The 21,132-nt window shown below is 41.6% G+C and overlaps 1 protein-coding gene across 1 annotated transcript; it reads right to left on the minus strand.

Moving 5' to 3' along the window:
- Positions 1-356: 356 nt before the first annotated feature.
- Positions 357-19,641, minus strand: LOC116521816 (vomeronasal type-2 receptor 26-like). The gene is made up of 6 exons (XM_032236466.1): positions 19,499-19,641; positions 18,362-18,539; positions 13,127-13,987; positions 11,307-11,534; positions 8,600-8,726; positions 357-1,258 (listed from the first exon to the last, which is right to left on the minus strand). Exons 1-6 carry the CDS (start codon positions 19,639-19,641, stop codon positions 357-359), a joined length of 2,439 nt encoding a protein of 812 aa, XP_032092357.1.
- Between the last annotated feature and the right edge of the window lie 1,491 nt (positions 19,642-21,132).

Below are 21,132 nucleotides of genomic sequence, written 5' to 3' on the forward strand. Positions count from 1 at the left end.
AAAGAAACACACTTTATGTGTGCACACAGGGAGATATATAAATATATGTTCACGAACACACATTTTAAAGAACTTTCTCATTTGTTATTTACAATTGGTTTATTTGTTGCATTTCTTTGTATTCTTACATTAAACTGACTGTATTCAATATTTGTTTAAACACAATCCTTAAAGCTATCCCTATAAATACTTAAATATGCAACCTTTTTTCATTCCATTCAAGTCTCTTTTAGATGTTTACCATCTACCAAAAGTTTTTCTATGATCTATGCAAGTTATTAGTGAGTGACACTTAATGAGACAAATGAAGTTTCTGTCATAATTTGGAGAAATTATAGTGCACTGGACTAAAAGAGTCAGTGTTGCTTCTTTATCAGCTGATCCTTTCTGTTCAAATCAGGCCTCAGAACAATAATGTAGCATTTAGGGGCAAAGATGCAACCCAGTAATCCAGCTGCAGAAGCCAAAATGGAAAAGATCTCCACAGCCACCATATATTTCCCCTTAGTGCTCAGATAGCTGGGAACAAATGATATCCAGACACTACAAAAGACCAACATGCTAAAGGTGATAAATTTGGCTTCATTGAAACTATCAGGCAGCTTCCTAGCAAGGAAAGCCACCATGAAACTGATAATAGTCAAGAACCCCATAAAACCAAGGACAGTATAAAACATGATGGATGAACCTTCATTACATTCCAAAATAATTTCTTTTGATACAGAATATGTGTCTGAATCTGGGAATGGAGGAGAAATTGCCAGCCACAGACTACAAATGCTGACTTGTACCAGGGAGGAACCCAAGACAATAGCGTAAGCCAGTCTTTTTCCCACCCATTTCCTCATTTTGGAGCCTGGCTTGGTGGCCATGAAAGCAAGAACAACAATGGTTGTTTTCCCCAATATACAAGAAATGGCTACAGAAAAGATGATGCCAAAAACAGTTTGTTGCAAGAGACATTTCACCTGCTCTGGTTGCCCAATGAAGAGGAAAGTGCAAAGGAAGGAGAGGAGGAGAGCAATGAGGAGAACATAGGTGAGGTTCCTGTTGTTGGCTTTGACAATGGGAGTGTCCCGCTGTTTAATGAAGATCCCCAGCACCACAGCTGAGATGAAAGAAAAGAAGAATGCAACAGTGGTCAAGGTGATTCCCAAGATTTCTTCATATGACAAAAATGTGATCTGTTTTGGAATACAAGCATTTTGAGCTTTATTTGGATATCGATCTTCTGAACACCAAAAACAGTCATCTGCATCTGAAAAATAAATAATTTCAGTCATATTTAAAGGTTTATAAGTGTCATGACCAGTCCAGGAATGACAGAGAACAGCAAACCTTCAGTTCTTTATTTGCTTATACCATGTAGAAAGAATATTACATCCGTGGAGTTAGAGTAAACCTACATTACTCTAACTCCACGGATATAACCTGGGAGATTCTAGAAAGTGGCTATCATAAACCTCTTTCTCTTTCTTTGATCCAACTCCAGCCTGTTTTTTATCTTGTCCCACTCCCTATTTCACTACAATCCATCACACCACCTCTCTCTTTGTAGGCACGATCCACTACAATAAATGATAAAAACAAGCAAATGAGCTCTTTTCATTTAGACTTTCATGTGTTTTGAATAATGAAGTCTGAAATCGGCAGCAAGACTGTTGGTGGTGCAATACTGGAAGAAGGAAGACTTGCCTACAACTCAAGAATGGACATTGAAAGTTACAAACTTAGCCGAGATGGCTAAAATATCAGCATATATTAAAGATCACTCAAATGAGAGATATAAACGAGACTGGAAAAAATGTATTGACTATATACAAAATAAATACGGGACCAAGAAATTCCCGTTAGCCTATGCTTAAGATCAGAAATGATTTAAATTGTTTAAAGTTAGTTCAGCAAGAAGAAGCTAAGGTCAATGTAAAATGTCATTAATTTCTTTCTTTATTTTTTTCAATAGATTTTAGACTGTGTTTGTTAAAAATCCATACCGTGTACGGGTTCTGGGAAGTTGGGGGGGGGGAAGGAGGAGGGGGGGTTGGGGGTTGGGTGGAGGGAGTGAGGGGTATGCATTAGGCTAGACAAGAATTTGGTGGTAAACTAGAATTATTTTGACACACAAAAAATTGTACTTCGATGTCTTACTGATTGAGGAATGATGAAATGTTTGTTTTAAAAGAAATAAAACTTTTGAACCCCAAATAAATAAATAAATAATGAAGTCTGATTGTTTACATACTTTTGTAGTCTTTCTGATAAAGGAGGCTAAAACATTCAAACAATGATTACAGGAATTGGGTATGTCTAGTCTAATGAGTAGAAGAACTAGGGGTGAAATAATAACATAGTTTCAATATATAAGGGCTGCCAGAAAGAAAAGAGGCTCAGTGTTTTATCCAAAGCACCTGAAGACAAGACAAGAAGCAATGGATGGAATCTAATCAAGGAGATAACCAACCTAGCATTAAGGAGATATTTCCTGATAGTTAGAACAATTAATTAGTTGAACAACTTGCCTCCAGAAAATGTGGGTGCTGCATCACTGGAGATTTTTAAGAAGACAAATAGACAGCCATTTGGGCAGTGATGGTGAACCATTTTTGGCTCACATGCCAAAAAGCAGGGGGAGTGCAGGGGGGGTCGTGCATGGGCGTGCCACACCCATAATGCTGTGCGCACGACCAAAGTGCACATGCGCACATGACCAGTGCTCCCCCCCATTTTTGGTGTGCATTTTTCACCCTCCCCAGGCTCCAGAGGCTTTATAGGAGTCTGGGGAGGGTGAAAACAGCTGACCTTTGTGCATGCGGCATTGCTTGAAATTGATGGCATGTGGGCTGGCCAGCTGACCCTTGCACACGCATGTATGCTGGTAACTTGAAGACTAGATGGCCAGTGTGCATGCATGTGCTGGAAACCAGAAATTCATTTCCCGGCATGTGCATGCACACACATGCCCCCTTTGCAGCTCCTCTTCCAGGTTGCATGGGTGACCGGCACACACACACACACACATACACTTTTCGGCACTCAGTGCTGAAAAGATTCACCATCACTGCTCTGTATGATTGAAGGCAACTACTTTTTCATGATTAAGACATTGTACTATATTTTTTTTTTCAAAATTCCTTTGCAGCTGGCCAATACTTTATTTGGTAAACAGAGTAGGAGGAAGATTTTTAAATACTAGATTTGATTATGTTTATTTTCCCATTAGTCCTCTAATTGTTGCTTTCTGTTCCCCATGTTCAGCTTCCTTTACACAAACTAGGAGATCTTTATGTAGAAAAATCCCTGTGTGTGAAGTTAGGAATATTCACTGCTGTATTCTGAGGAAGTCATGATCAAGCATGCCCTTGAGGAAAGGTGATTTGAGAAGATAATATTAGATGAAAAAGAATTCTTGCACTCCGCCTACTTTAGAACTTTTTTATTTTAAAATTAGCTGATGACCTGGCATTGCCTGGGTATTTATAGATATTGCAATGTTTGTCTGATAGGGAGCCATTGAGAGGGGCCATTCTTCCCCCTACTCCCATGCCCATCATCCCTGGCTTCTCCCTTCCCCCTCCCATGTGTTCCTCTTTCCTGCCCTCTGTTCTTGGCACTTTGCCCCAAAGTGGGGCCTTTTATCCCCCCGCTACAGACGTGGGTTCCTACCAGTTCACACCTATTCGGTAGAACCGGTTTGTCAAATCTACTGAACCGGTTAGAAGAGGTTCCACCAGTGGACCCGGAAAGCAGGCCACACCTATAGAAGAGATACCAAGTTTGGTTCCAAAAATTTTTGAAACCCACCACTGGTCCTTGGATATGATTATTCTACGCTATCATGCTCATATTTATAAAACTCAGTGCCTCTGTGAAAGGTAAGATGACTACTGCATTTGTGGTGCAATCAGAACATTGCGTGTGTTGAAGTTGTTTTAACGCAAACCAAAGATGCCTTTTAAAAAACAAGTTTACATCATATTCTTATGCCTGCCAGTGCTGTGTGTGAGGTAATTTAAGGTGGTTCTGACAAGTGTCGTCGGCATCTTCATATCCAGTCACATGGGTGGCAAGCCACTCCCATCCAGTCACATGGGCAGCAAGCCACTCCCACAAAGGAGGCCACACCCATAGAGTAGGTTCGAACAATTTTTGAAACTCACCACTGCCCTGCTACCATCTATATCTATATCTATATCTATATCTATATCTATATCTATATCTATATCTATATCTATATCTATATCTATATCTATATCTATATCTATATCTATATCTATATCTATATCTATATCATGTATCTCTATCTCTATCTCTCTCTCTCTCTCTCTCTCTCTCTCTCTCTCTATCTATCTCTATCTCTATCTCTATCTCTATCTATATCTATATCTATATCTATATCTATATCTATATCATCTATATCTATATCTATATCTGTTTTCTGAGGTTTTCGCGGGTGTTAGTATGTAGGTCTTTGGTTATTCAGGGAGAGGCAGATATGGCGGGGACTTTAGGGCAGGCCATCATTGGGGAAGGAGGGTTCGCTATATTACAGAGATCCCTCCTTCCGGCCCTAGGAGTCCCACTCCAAGGTCAGATGGCGCGAATGATCAGGACCCTGGTCTCAGGCTGCTGTCGCTAAATGCCAGGTCTGTGGTTCATAAGGCCCCCCTCATCCGGGACTTGATAATTGATGAGGGCGCAGACCTGGCATGTATTACTGAAACATGGCTGGGCACGGAGGGAGGAGTCCCCCTCGTAGAGATGTGCCCAGATGGATTTCAGGTGCTGCATCAGCCGAGGGCCCAGGGAAGGGGTGGCGGTGTGGCTATAGTAGCCCGGGAGTCTTTAGTACCTCGTAGGATCCCTGCTCCGGAGCTTGTCGGGTGTGAGTCCCTACTGGTGAAGCTGGACCTCAAGGGTCAAGTGGGTTTGTTGCTTACGTACCTGCCTCCCAACTGCGTTGCAACAGCCCTCTCCTCTCTTCTCGAGTCAGTAGCCGAGCTGGCGGTTGAGTTCCCTAGACTTATGGTGCTGGGGGATTTCAACCTGCCTTCGCTCGGTGAACGCTCTGATGGAGCGCAGGAGTTCATGGCTTCCATGACAGCCATGGGCTTGACTCAGGTAATTCGAGGCCCAACCCACTCAGCGGGTCACACGCTCGACCTCGTATTCCTCTCGGAGCAGTGGAGTTATGACCTTGGTCTGAGGGGTAATGAGATCATACCCCTGTCGTGGTCAGACCACTGCCTACTGAGGCTAGACTTCCGGAGGCCAAACCCCCACCGTAGGGAGGAGGAACCGACCAGATGGTTCCGCCCCAAGCGACTGATGGACCCTGTTAGGTTCCAGACGGAGCTTGGGGTTATTCCAGATACTCTCGCCCACAGTTCGGTGGAGACCCTTGTCGCTGCCTGGCACTCGGCAGCTTCAGGGTCTCTAAACCGGATTGCGCCACTACGGCCCCTCCGGGTCAGCGGCCCCCGGAGGCCTCCTTGGTTCACCGAGGAGCTCCGGGAGATAAAGCGCCGGAGGAGACGCCTAGAGCACTTGTGGAGATCAGACAGGTCCGAATTGAACCGGGCACGTGTAACAGCATGCACCAAGGAGTATACTCGAGCTTTAAGATCGGCAAAAAGAACACACATTGCCTCCTTGGTAGCGTCCGCCGAGTCCCACCCAGCCGCCCTGTTTAGGATAACCCGCTCCCTCCTAAATAGGAGGGAGACGGGGGACCCCTTACAGGGTAAGGCTGAGGAGTATGTTCAGTTCTTGGCGGACAAAGTTGCCCGGTTTCGAGCGGACCTGGACTCCACTCTTGCAGAGCCAGCTGAGACACAGGGGAAAGACTTGGCAAACCATCTCTGGGTTGAGTTTCAGGAAGTTGCCTCTGGGGATGTGGACAAGGCTATGCGAGCTGTGAGTACCTCCACTTGTGTACTGGACCCGTGTCCCTCCTGGCTGGTTGCCAACAGCAGTGAGGTGACACGAGGCTGGATCCAAGCGGTTGTTGTTGCATCTCTTCGGGAGGGGCACTTCCCCACCGAGCTTAAGGCAGCGGTGGTGAGACCCCTTCTGAAGAAACCGTCTTTGGATCCAGCTATTCTTAATAACTACCGTCCAGTCTCCAACCTTCCCTTTGTGGGGAAGGTTGTTGAGAAAGTGGTTGCTCTCCAGCTTCAGCGTACCTTGGAGGAAGCAAACTATCTTGACCCCTTCCAGTCCGGCTTCAGACCAGGTTACAGCACAGAAACCGCTTTGGTCGCATTGACCGATGATCTCTGGAGAGCTAGGGATGGAGGCTTTGCGTCCATCCTAGTTCTCCTTGACCTCTCAGCGGCTTTCGATACCATCGACCATGGTATCCTTCTGCGACTACTGCGGGAGGTGGGAGTGGGCGGCACTGTCTTGCAGTGGTTCTCCTCCTACCTCTCGGACAGGTCGCAGTCGGTGTTGGTGGGTGGGCAGAGATCGTCCCCGAGGCCCCTAACATATGGGGTGCCACAGGGGTCGGTCTTGTCCCCCCTCCTATTTAACATATACATGAAACCGCTGGGCGAGATCATTCGGAGGCACGGGATAAAGTATCACCAATATGCGGACGATACACAATTGTATCTGTCCGCCCCGTGCCAACTCAATGAAGCGGTGGACGTGATGAACCAGGGTCTGGAAGCTGTTAAAGACTGGATGAGAGCAAACAAACTGGTGCTCAACCCAGACAAGACCGAGTGGCTGTTGTGTTTTCCTCCCAATAATTTGACCACCGTACCATCAATCAGGCTGGGGGGACAAATTTTACACCCCTCAGACAGGGCCCGCAACTTGGGAGTCCTCCTGGATCCACAGCTGAGTTTTGATCACCATCTATCAGCTGTGACCAGGGGGGCATTTGCCCAGGTTCGCCTGGTGCGCCAGTTGCGGCCCTACCTGAATCGGGAGGCTCTCACGACAGTCACTCGAGCCCTTGTGATCTCTAAGCTGGAATACTGCAATGTGCTCTACATGGGGCTGCCCTTGAAGAGCACCCGGAGACTTCAGCTAGTACAGAACGCGGCCGCGCGAGTGATCGTGGGCGCACCTCGGTTTGCCCACATAACACCTATCCTCCGCGAGCTGCGCTGGCTGCCTGTGGATCTCCGGGTGCAATTCAAGGTCTTACTTACCACCCATAAAGCGCTCCATGGTAGTGGATCTGACTATCTGAGAGACCGCCTTCTGCCAATAACCTCCCTGCGTCCCATCAGATCGCATAGAGCGGGCCTCCTCCGTATTCCATCCGCCAGTCAGTGCCGACTGGCGACCACCCGGAGGAGAGCCTTCTCAGTTGCTGCTCCGACGCTATGGAACAATCTCCCCGTGGAGATTCGTACCCTGACCACAGTCCAGGCCTTCCGTACAGCACTCAAGATCTGGCTAGCCCGTCAGGCCTGGGGATAAATTTTATTGCCCCTCCCGAATGCTGAGTGAATGTTGTGTTTTAGTACTTTTTAGTTATCTCACATTTTTTTTTCTCTGTAATTTGTCTTTCACCCCCTTTCCCTTACTATTGTAAGCCGCCCTGAGTCCCCTCAGGGAAAAGGGCGGCCTATAAATGCTAAATAAATACGAAATACGAAATACGAAATACGAAATTCGGGTTTTCTCCCGCATAAAATTGGAAGTGTCTTGGCGATATTTCGATGAAGTCTCATTCGTCATCTTCAGGCTTGTTTGCTCTGCTTGGTGCTTCCAGGAGCAATGTGAGATCTTTGCCAGCCATTTGGAAGCCCGCCCTTATTGACAAACGAGTCCCTAACATGAGGAATGACACCAGGCCCACACTCACAATAGCCACACAGGATGTCACCACCAAACATCCACAAAGAAAGCAGACAAAAACCCACACTGATGATGAGGCACGACCAAGGACCAGAAGCCAGACCGCAACTGCACCATTAGCCACTTTAAACCCCTCCTATCCTTACATGAAACACAAACCCCCAACCAATCAGAACACACCTCCACCCAATCAGAACACAGCCAAGCTCCCACTGAATCAGCTCAAACCCCCACTGGCAGTTAAAAGGAAGAAACAGCCGAGATCTCACATTGTTCCTGGAAGCACCAAGCCGAGCAAACAAGCCTGAAGATGACGAATGAGACTTCATCGAAACGTCGCCCAGACACTTCCAATTTTACGCGGGAGAAAACCCGAATAACCAAAGACCTACATATCTATATCTATATCATCTATATCTATATCTGTATCTGTATCTGTATCTGTATCTGTATCTGTATCTGTGTATCTGTATCTGTATCTGTATCTGTATCTGTATCTGTATCTGTATCTGTATCTGTATCTGTATCTGTATATCTATATCGACCGATAGAGGTAGAGGTAGAGGTAGAGGTAGAGATAGAGATAGAGATAGAGAGAGAGAGAGAGAGAGGAGAAGAAGAAGAAGAAGAAGAAGAAGAAGAAGAAGAAGAAGAAGAAGAAGAAGAAGAAGAAGAAGAAGATGATGATGATAGTAGGCCTGTCTATCTCAAATTACGACTCTTATTAAACATAATTTGATTTCTGGAAATCATATTAGGATTTTCCTTTTATGATATTTCTTACCTGCCTTATTTGAGATTTTCCCTTCTGGACACTGAAGACAATTGTAGCAGCAAAATGGTTTCCCTTCTATTTTGATCCTACTGTAACCTGAAACACAATGATCATTGCAGGCAGAAACGGGTTGCACCTGTTGAAAACCAATAATGGAATATTCAGAAACTATTTCTTAATATTCAGAAATCCCTGCATTTCAAGTACATGGATCCCACATTTTTTCTTATACATTTCAGATTTTTTTTTCTATTTGGGTATGTCATGAATAAATTAGTCACTTGGCAAATCCAAAGTTGTACAAGAAATAAATGTTCTATTTCACATCTTCTGAAATCAATGTTCATCTTAATCTAAAGAGCCGAGTTGGTGCAGTGGTTAGGGTGCAGTACTGCAGGCCACTTCAGCTGACTGTTATCTGCAGTTCAGCGGTTCTAATCTCACCGGCTCAAGGTTGACTCACCCTTCCATCCTTCCGAGGTGGGTGAAAGGAGGATCCAGACTGTGGGGACAATATGCTGATTCTGTAAACCGCTTAGAGAGGGCTTTCAGCCCTATGAAGCGGTATATAAGTCTAAGTGCTATTGCTATTGCTAAAAATGCCATTCTATTGGCAATAGCACTTAGACTTATATACCGCTTCACAGTGCTTTCCAGCCCTCTCTAAGCAGTTTACAGAATCAGCATATTGCCCCCAACCAACTGGGTCCTTCGTTTTACCAACCTCAGATGAATAGAAGGCTGAGTCAACCTTGAGCCTCGTGAGATTCAAACTGGCAAACTTCTGGCAGCCAGCAGTCACAGAGGTAGCCAGCAATACTGCATTCTAACCACTCTTCCACCATGGATCATAACTATTGTAATCATAAATACTTGCAAAGACTGTTATTATGACTTTCACTACATTTCACTAAGATTTTGCATTAATTATATATAATATTATGATTTTTGCTAGAGCTCCATTCAATTGTCCTGACTCCTCCCTGAATTAAGGGATTATAGAGTTTTTAAAAAGGGAGTAATATTACAATTTTCACTACATTCCTTATTCCACAAAGATAAGCAAACAGATTGAAAACTTGCCATGTGATATGGACATGGGAACCTGCATTTATTTGCAGGTTGATAATCTGGCATTGCCCAGGTATTTATTCTAATTCTGTATTAGGTTGGAGACCCCTTGTGGAATACTGTGAAACTGTTACCATGGAAACTCCACTGTGCTGCACAGTAGACACCATCATAAGGCACAACAGGCTGTATCCTAACACTATAATGTTAATGCACACTATTATTGTCAAAAATACTGTGACTATATTTGACTATATAGATATAATGTATACCTTTTCGTTTCAGCGGCCCAGGCATTCAAGGGTTATGCTGTAACACACACACACACACACACACACACACACACACACACACACACACAGGTGTTAGGGGTTTCTTACCCCCACAGTATTTGTTTCCAGAGAGTAAGTTATCTTTGTACCAAGTTTGGTTGAAATTGCTCAAGGCATTCCAGAGTTATGCTGGAATACACACACACACACACACACACACAAAGAGCCATTTATATATATTATGGATATGTGTACTGTATGTGTGTGTGTGTGTGTGTGTGTGTGTGTGTGTGTGTGTGTGTATGTACCTATGTATGTATATGTATATATAAACACCAAATTTGGGTTCTTTATAACAGACTCTGCCTTCTCATTTAATAGGAAGTGCATCATTCCTTGTTGTAGACAATCTGGATTTATTGAATTGTTTGTATCTGAATGTTTTAAGATTAGAAGAGAGATTAATGTTATCTTATAATGGAGATAGATAGATGTTGTGGCCAGCAGGAGCCGTTGGAGCTGCAAACAGACTCCGATAGCGAGGGACCCTATGAGTCGGCTCTGGAAGAGGTGGAGGACCCTGGACAGGGTTCAGACTCCAAGCAGGGACCAGAGAGGCTGGTTGGCCACTAGGAGGCGCCTGAGGCATGGAGCAGCGGTGAAAGCCAAAGGGAGTGTGTCCCTGACGCCAGGCCCTGGAGCAGTGGGCAGGAGCTAAGGGAGTTAGTCCCAGACGCCAGGCAAAGGCAGGCAGATAAGCGCCAACAGCAATTATGCAGATACAGAAGATAATTGGGACCAGGTGGTTGTGATTAGGCTCCTCCCAAGAGAGTATATAAGAAAAGACTTTGGGAGGAGGCTGTTTGCAGGACACAACTAATATACGAAAGCTGGAGAAGCTCTCGTGTGTATTTCTTATCTGTGGAAGTCTGGGTTGCTGCCAAAGTCTTGTCAGTGTGTTAATTTACTGTGAATAAATTGTCTAGCAGTAATCTTGTGTTGGCATGACTCACCATACGGATTGGGGGTCAGAACAGATAGGGCATTTCAGAATGTCTTAATATTAGTATTAGAACATACCATAAGTTTCTTGAATAGGGGATTTTATTGAATTTCTTGATTAATAGCATGGAATATACAATTTCTAAGTATAACCGTTTGACTGCCCTCCCCACTAATTTTCATGCAATTAAAATAAATGCTTTTTGAATACTTTTTTAAAGTTCTTTTACTCCTTGTTCATTTGGACAGTAGGACCCATTCCATAACTTGGTGTACAGGACACATTCACAACGATTAGAACAAAAGTATGAAAATTGAAGAATGATATGAATAAGGAGAAAACCATTTCCAACATTATGTTCAAAGTCTACCTGCTTAAATGTAGTGGGCCAGATAATACTGTCTGCAGAAATGGAGAACAGATTGTTTGGGGAAGCAAATGGATCTACTTTCCCAACTTTGACTCGATGGAAGGATTGGTTGGGGAAAGTGACCCAGTTGATAACATCAAAACCAGTTGCAGCCTTCCCATTTTGATCAAAGAAAATGTTTTCTCCAGCACTGTTGTTAAAGGAAACAGTTCTCAGGTACTTATGAAGCTAAAGAAAAATAAATTAGAAGTGGTAAGAATATATAAAATTAATTTAATATAGGGTAATAATAGCTAAGTCATTATAGCATGTTACATCGTTATTTATTTTAGGTTGCCAAATGGTATTCATCATTATTCATTTCAAGTATCTATATGGAATCTTTCCTTCCTTCTTCCACCCTCCCTCCCTCCTTTCCTTCTTTCCTCCTACGTTCCAGATGCAATTTCAGCTCAATATCTTCTTTCTCCTCCTTTCCACTCACCCTCTCTTTGTTTTCCTTTCTCTTCCTTTGCAGGTTTCTCAAACAGTGTGATTTAATTTAATTTAACTTAATTTAATTAGCATATAGCATTTACAAAAGTCTTGGTCTCGCTGATATACATATTTAATTTAAATAAGACATTGTGTGATTATATTGGAGATAATAATCTGGTTGCCTTTTGAAAAAGCACCTTTGAAACATCAGGTTGAATATTTTGATACAATCCTTATTGCTGTTTTGTGATCCTATTGAAAATAACGGTCAAAATTTTATCAAAGTGTTTGACATGATGCCTCAAAGATGATTTTTCAAAAGGCAATTGCACTATGACTTTTTTTTTCTTTGAGGAAGATGTTTCATCCAAGAAAATTATAACAGACAGATTTAACAGGTTAACAGAGTTGGAAGGGACCTTGTAGGTCTTGCAGTCCAACCTTCCACTTAAGCAGGAGACCCTACACCATTTCTGACAAATGGCAGCCCAATTTCCCTTTGAAAGCTTCCAGTGATGAGGCTCCCAAGACTTCTGAAGGTAACTTCTATTCCATTGCTTGAGTGTTCTCACTGTCAGTTTCCCCTTATTTCTAGGCTGAATCTCTCCACGTTCAGTTTCCATCCATTGTTCCTTGTTCGGCCTTCGGGTGCCTTGAAAAATAGCTTGACCCCTTCCTCTCTGTGGTAGCCTCTCAAACATTGGAACTATTGCCATCATGTCTCCCTTGGTCCTTCTTTTCACTAGATTAGCCATGGCGAGGTTGAATCTCTATTTGTTCAGTTTCCATCCATTATTCCTTATCTGGCCTTCAGGTGCCTTGGAAAATAGCTTGACCCCCTTTTCTCTATGGCAGCCCCTCAAATATTGGAAGACTGCTATTATGTCTCCCCTGGTCCTTCTCTTCACTAGACTAGCCATGCCCAGTTCCTGTAACCATTCTTCATAGGTTTTAGTCTTCATTCCCCTAATCATCCTTCTTCAGTTCTGAACTTCTTCAGTTCTGAAGCGAAACATTTTCCTCGAGGAAAAAAAAACATAGTTCAGTTGCCTTTTGAAAAAGCATCTTTGAGAAACTATGATCTGGTGACTGGGCATCTCCATGAGCATTCTATCTTATGGTTCTGATAGTTCCTGCTTAACATGGAAAGGGAATTAATCCCCCTCTTAACTGCCACACATTTTTATTCAAAAATCTCACTTTGGAAACTTTTCTGGTTGACATTCATTTGTGCTGGGGTGAAAGCAGGGTTTGCAAAGCAAACATAGTAGCAAAAGATTCTATCTAGTTGTATTAATCGTTCCTACTTAAAGTACAAAGAGCATTCAACTTCTTACTCTTACCTGCCACACATATTGATTCCATGTCCTAAGGTCTGAGCCAGTTCCTCTTGCCTTGAGTTGGTATTTTGATGAAAGCAGGGCGTGCAAGGCATGTGCCACAGCATGGACAGCATTATAGACACTGTAACTCTGTCCAGTCATCCTGGTGTCAAACACTGCCTGAGGAAGTGTCTCCAGCTGCTCCTCACCTGTGCATTGATTCACAGCATCCTCCTCTAACTTGGCATTGGAGAAAGAACATTGAAAGGCACTTTCCCAAAATATCCTGATCAAACTGTCTTCCTCGGCGAGACTAACTTTTCTCATCTGAAGAAATCTCTTGAATCCTAAGAGATCCTTTGAGGACACTTGAAAAGTCAGAGAACCATGGATGAAGTCCATGCTCTGATATCTCTGAAAAGGGGCAGAAGAGAATTCCATCTGGGCTGGCATTATCCAAATTTTGTCTTTTCTCTTCACTACATTGTATTCAAATTCTGAAATATAGGGCAGCATTCTCAATACAGATGTTTCCCGGTTTTCACAATAGATGATGACAATGTTGGCCCTGCTCCTCATGGTAACTGTGTAAACTTTGATATAGTGTGTAAGTGAGCCTACAATTTCAGTGGAAACAGATCCTTTTGGTAACTCTTCCACAAAGTCAAAGCAAATACCTTCCTGAGAAAATAGAGCAAGCCTGTTCTGTCGAAACCTGTCTCGCTTCTCAATACTTTGGACAATCAGCCCAATCCATACCCACTGAAAATAGAGCAACAATTGGATCATCCCCTTAATTTGAAGATCTTCATTTGGAAATGTCTGATGCAAGAAAACAGCCTGTGTGCTGACATCTATCACCGGAGCAGAGCCATACGTGAGCTGAGAAAATTACATGTGAAATCCAACAGTTATGACAATCAAATATGAGAAGTTATTCAAAACACACTTAGCAGATAGATGTGGTGTGGCAATCAGCTGATAGGAAGCATGCATCAAAAGGAAAACCCATGCTGGAGATCTGGCTGACGGAGATTTGGAGATTTATTTATTTGTTTGTTTGTTTGTTTTTGTTAAGCATGTGGCTTAACAAAGCCACATGTGGCAATCAGTGAGAGAGATCTTACTAAGTGAAAAAAAATAAGTATAAAACAAAAGACTCTCGCTAACGATCCCTTCTTCTTTTGTAACACTGTAGTATTAACCAGGGGATACAAAACATTTGCTAAACCAATTCTCAAATACAGCTCATCTGTCTGGAACCTGCACTGCATATCGGACATTAACACAATTGAGTGAACCAAAGATATTTCCCAAGAAGAGTCCTCCACTCCACTGCTCACAATAGAATGTCTTATGCCACCAGACTTGCAATTTTGGGCTTAGACAATTTAGAATTACACTGCCTTTGGTCATAAAATTATCTACTACAATGTCCTACCTGTCAATGAATACTTCAGCTTCAACCACAACAATACCTGAGCACACACTAGATACAAACTTAAGGTAAACTGTACCAAACTCGATTGCAGGCAATACAACATCAGCAACAGAGTGGTCAATCCCTGGAATGAGTTACCTGACTCTGTTGTTACATTCCCAAACCCCCATAACTTTAATCTTAGACTGTCTACTCTTGACCTCATCTCATTCCTAACAGGTCTGTAAGGAGTGTGCATAAGCGCACCAACATGCCTACCCTCCTTGTCCTAACAACCCCATTTATTCATATCCATTTCATGTATTCATAATCTTGTATATACTTATATCTATTATCTTATACATGCTTAACAAAAACAAACAAACAAACAAATAAATAAATCTCCAAATCTCCGTCAGCCGGATCTCCAGCATGGGTTTTCCTTTTGATGCATGCTTCCTATCAGCTGCCATAGTAATGGGGAGGACATGGCATTGGGGTTTAGGAAGTATGCTGATGTGATGAAGGCCCATGTAAACTAAAAGGGAGGTTGGCTGAGTATTTAAAAGAAAGTCAAGAACATCTATTAATCAAAGTAAAGAACAAAAATCTACTGAAGGCCCAACAGACGAAATAAGAATATAGAAAAGAAGTGATAAAATCAAGAATGGAGAGTTGGCAGAACAAAGCACTGCATGGCCAATTTCTGGAAAAGATAAAAGATAAAGTGGACAGTGAACAAACTTGGTTATGGTTAACAACAGGTACATTAAAGAAAGAAACAGAGTCACTAATCCTGGCTGCGCAAGAACAAGCTATCCGCACAAATGCCATTAAGGCCAAAATTGAAAAATCCTCTGATGATGCCAAATGCAGACTTTGCAAAGAAGCTGATGAAACTGTTGATCACATACTCAGCTGCTGTAAAAAAATCGTGCAGACTGATTATAAATTGCAGCACAATTCAGTAGCACAAATGATCCATTGGAATTTATGCAAAAATTATAATATTCAAACAGCAACAAACTGGTGGGAACATCAGCCTGAAAAAGTCACCGAAAATCAGATGGTCAAGATCTTGTGGGATTTCCGTATACAAACTGACAAAATACTGGCGCATAATCCACCAGACATCACACTGGTTGAGAAAAATAAGGTCACAATCATAGACATCACAATACCAGGTGATAGCAGGGTCGCCGAGAAGGAACATGAAAAAATCGCAAGATACCAGGACTTAAAAATCGAAATTCAACGACTATGGCACAAACCAGCAGTGGTAATTCCAGTGGTAATTGGCACACTGGGTGCTATTCCAAAAGCACTGGAATTACATTTAAAACAGTTAAAAATTGACAAAATCACCCTCAGTCAAATGCAAAAAGCCGCACTGCTTGGATCTGCACGCATATTACGAAAATACGTTACGACGTCCTAGGCCCCCGGGTGGGGCCCGACTAGTAACCAATGCCAAATCTGGCGAAACAACTGGCCGCTGTGATACAATTGTATAATTATTATTATTATTATTATTGTTGTTGTTGTTTTTGTTGTTGTTGTTGTTGTTATTATTTCTGGCTCAAATATCTGACCAGTTTACATGCAATATTGGCCAGGCAACTGAATGAAATTTTACAAAAGGGCCAAATTGATGAATGGTTGACAACTGGAAAAACATACTTGATTCAGAAAGATGCAACTAAAGGAACAACACCTGAAAACTATAGACCAATAACATGCTTGCCAAAAACCTTCAAATTACTGACAGGCATTATTGCAGATAACATGATGGATTATTTGGAAACAAACAACATCTTGCCAGTAGAGCAAAAAGGCAACAAAAGAAGGAGCAGGGGCACAAAAGATCAGCTTCTAATTGATAAAATGATATTAGAAAATTGTAAGAACAGAAAAATGAACTTGAATATGGTCTGGATTGATTACAAAAAAGCATTTGACTCACTGCCACATAGTTGGATCATAAAATGCTTAGAAACAACTGGCATTAGCAAAAATATTACATCCTTTACTGAAAAGGCGATGAAACAATGGAGAACTGAGTTGGCAGTAGGGAATGAGATCTACAGAATGGTTAATATCAAGTGAGGAATTTTCCAGGGTGATTCACTTTCACCTCTTCTCTTCATCATCGCAATGATCCCACTATCAGTAATTTTTTAAAAAATGAAATTAGGCTACCAAACAGCCAAAGAAGCTGAAAAAAATTCGCATTTACTATATATGGATGATTTGAAACTCTATGGAAAGTCAGAAATAGAAATCCAATCATTGACAAACACAGTCCGAGTATTCAGCACCGATATTTCAATGCAGTTTGGCATGGAAAAATGCGCCACTGTATCCATAAAAAGGGGCAAAATCACTGCATGTGAGGGAATTGAAATGCTCAATGGCCAATTAATTAAATGCAAAGAAAATGAAGCCTACAAATACTTAGGCATTCTGCAGTTGGATAACATCAAGCATGGAGAAGTAAAAACTATTGTCAGGCGAGAGTACACCAACAGAGTTAGGAAAATTTTGAAATCTAAATTGAATGGTGGAAATACAATCAAGGCCATAAATACCTGGGCAATACCAGTTATAAGATGCACAGCTGGTATAGTTAACTGGACACAAGCTGATTTGGACCTTTTGGACCGAAAAACCAGGAAACTAATGACAATGCACTACAGTTTACATCCACGTGGTGATACTGATACACTCTACCTGCTCCGAAAATCAGGTGGCAGAGGATTATTGCAAGTGAAGCAAACAGTTGAAGAAGAAAAACATGCACTGGCTGATTATTTAAAAGAAAGTCAAGAACATCTATTAATCGAAGTAAAGAACAAAAATCTACTGAAGGCCCAACAGATGAAACAAGAATACAGAAAAGAAGTGATAAAATCAAGAATGGAGAGTTGGCAGAACAAAGCACTGCATGGCCAATTTCTGGAAAAAATAAAAGATAAAGTGGACAGTGAACAAACTTGGTTATAGTTATCAACAGGTACATTAAAGAAAGAAACAGAGTCACTAATCCTGGCTGCGCAAGAACAAGCTATCCGCACAAATGCCATTAAGGCCAAAATCGAAAAATCCTCTGATGATGCCAAATGCAGACTTTGCAAAGAAGTTGATGAAACTGTTGATCACATACTCAGCATTCTGCACAAAATGAGCTACAGGGCTCAGCTCCCTCTGCTAGGCAACCAAGGCATGGAGCTGACAAGCTACTGAAAGAAAAAGTGAAAAAAAAATCTGGACTGAATATGGAAAGGGGAACTATGTGGATGGGGTCCCACTCCCACCAAGCCACATCACGCCCACCAAACCATGCCCACAGAACCGGTAGTAAAAAATTGAATTTCACCATTGCCTTGGAGGTCTTCCGGTTCAACCTCCTACTTACATAGGAAACCCTACACCACTTCAGATAAATGGTTATCCAACTTCTTCTTTAAAACTTCCAGTGTTGGAGCATTCACAACTTCTGGAGGCAAGTTGTTCCATTGATTAATTGTTCTAACTGTTAGGAAATTTCTCCTTAGTTCTAAGTTGCTTAGTTTCCACCCATTGATTCTTGTTCTACCCTCCAGTGCTTTGGAGAATAGTTTGACTGCCTCTTCTTTGTGGCAACCCCTGAGATATTGGAACACTGCTATCATGTCTCCTCTAGATCTTCTTTTCATTAAACTCGACATACCCAGTTCCTGCAAGTATACTTCCTGTGTTTTAGCCTCCAGTCCCCTAATAATCATTTCATTTAACAATTTCTATAGACAAATCAGATATGTTTTTTCTGTGCATCTTTCTTGAAAAGTATATTTTACCTGTGGAATCTTGTAAATGCTGAGAACATTTGATGTGGACTGACAAATGAAAGCAGTAGGTCCAACAAGAACAGCTAACACATTGTCCTTGAGATCACACTTGTAGTTTGGGATCAATTTTCCCTTTGAAGAGAGAAGTTCTATGGAAGCCAGATAGATCAATCTTGCCAAAAAATAGCTACTACAGTCATGTATGCCCAATGTGATATTAGGCAAGATCTGGAGATTTTCATTGATTTCTTTGATAGCAAATTCCAAGGCCAGGATATGCTGAAAATTCTGAAGCTGAATTCTGAAATGGGATTTGTTAACAAATGTTATTTCTTTTACAATACTTATGATTCCAAATAAGAACTTTACTATGCTCTGGTTTATTTTTTTTAATCAAATTCAGGAGGTTTAATTTTATTGCTGTAAATCAGGGAAAACTCTATACAGTTTTAATAAAGCTAAAGCCTTATCTGAATATAATCTAAGGACAACATTCATTTGAGAGCCTCATCTTTTCAGATTCTCAATGCTCAAATTGAATTTTCTATCCCTGTACATATTTTGCTTTCTATCCTTGTACATATTTTTTAACATGCCAATGCTATAGATGAGAAAATATGAATCAGATGTACCTGGATTTTCCATACCATGTGGAGAGCTAAATTCTGATGCAAAAATGCAGGAAAGGAAAGGAAAGGAAAGCTATCTAAACTTTTAGATGGAAAACATTATTTAGAAGAAAATACTAGATTGAAGAGTCCATTCCTTTAATATGTTATAATCTGTCATCACTCATGCAAGGATTTATTGCAATTCAAAAATGTAACCTATGTTTAATAGAATTATTTTTAATTATATTATCCTCCCTTATCTTTTCCACTATCTTACTACCTTTTCATTTCACAATTTTTCATCTATTAACACTATTAGTAATGCTATTTGTTATCTAACATTTAAAAAGTTACAATTCCAGGAAAGGGAATGGCATGTAAATTCAGATTCCCTTCCTGCACTTTTAAAGCTATTCCCTTGTGCTGCAATAGTTTCTACCACCCATCCAAATCAATTCCACTCTTTACTTTTATATATCAAATAACTGGGAAGAATGAGCCAGTTATCACTTAGCTACATAATAAAAATAATTACGTTAAATCATCAACAATTTCCTTAGATGGCTTCTTTATGAATGTTATCTTGCTGAAAAATATATAAATCTGAGAAGTTATGCCACCAATAACCAGATCTTCTGAATGGTATTTCTTGTGATTAAAAAGGAGTGGGTCCCTCATAGTACATTTACCAAGAAAAATATTGCAGGTGACATGAGGCAATAACATTAGTAGGGTTGCAAGGAATAAAAGCATTCTGCAGAATAGGCTGCAACATAATGTGCAAAGAATAAAACTGAGAGCATCTTATCTCTCTACTCTCATCCTACACAGAAACAAGGTAACGTATAGTGTAGTTTTAATTCACTGCCATGATCTATTTCTTGTATCCCTTTTGGGGCTTGGAGTTAATAATGGAGAACTTGATAATGATAGGGGAAATCATCCCATACTTGTGGAATCTTTGGCATGATGTGCCTGGGGAATATGCTTTATTTTATATTGATTGTTTTAAATAAAAATGTCTGCCAATTTTGCAGTTCCATGACAATTGAAGTCTGCAACTAAAGGCAAAGTATTTGAGGGTGTTTTGGGAGGGGGGAGACTTAGAAAAGGTCAGCTCCTTCTCGAATTTGTAAAAGTGAAAACTCAAAAGGTGAATGAAGAAATACTACAATGTTACACTTTTTTCCCAATTGAAAGAACATCTATGTCAGGTCTGCAGCCATATTCCTTTCTGGATCTCTGGCCTGCCACACTTTCTATTATATTACTATGCTGTTTCTAATGGGGGGAAATGGGAAGGAGGATGATACAGTGTAAAATGCTATGTAGCCAAAATAAAATTCCTTTCTAGAATCCAAAGTCATTCTTTGTCTCTACACCTCTAACCTGACGAGAACTGGATGGGTGGAACTGCCAGCATGGCAGTGGAAGATTGGACTATGTGATGGACTGATCATAAAACCCTCAAAGCTCTCAAAGCCCATCAAAGACTATCTCCAAAACAAGTTTGGTGGGCAAAACACTTCCAAAGGTTAAAATTCAAACTGAAACACATCCCTGCAGGGAAGGACTTGTTGGCAGATGCTTTGTCAAGAAAATCGCAGTACGACAGTAAGAAGGAAGAAGTTGTTCATCCCATCCTTTCTTCCTCCCACCAAAAGGTGACCCAAGTCACCACCCGAAGCCAGGAGAAGCTGACAACAGTGATGAAATCAGCACTCCCAGCAGACCTGTGGCTCAACAATAACAAGGACATCCTAATGATGAACTATGGCTTAGCCTGGAGGGAGTCCAAACTGTACATCCCCGTGGGGTTGAGGCTAGAAGTTCTACAGCAAAGCCATGATGCAAAACTAGGAGGCCACTTTGGATTCCTAAAAATGATCCACCTCGCCAGGCATCAATTTTGGTGGCCAAAGATGAAATTGGAGGTGGAAGAGTACATAAAAAGCTGTGCTACTTGTGCAATAATGAAAACACAGCTGGGAGCCCCTGGACTACTACAACGAGTGGCCAGCCCCAACTGACCATGGGAAGAGATTGCAATGGACTTCATCATTGAACTCCCAGACAGCAGTAGGAATAGAGTAATGTGGACAGTTATTGATTTGTTTTCCAAGCAGGCACATTTCATTGCTTGCTCAGGGTTGCCATCCATAAAGAAAT

This window comes from Thamnophis elegans, chromosome Z (genome assembly GCF_009769535.1).
Source record: "Thamnophis elegans isolate rThaEle1 chromosome Z, rThaEle1.pri, whole genome shotgun sequence".
Lineage (NCBI taxonomy): Eukaryota > Metazoa > Chordata > Lepidosauria > Squamata > Colubridae > Thamnophis > Thamnophis elegans.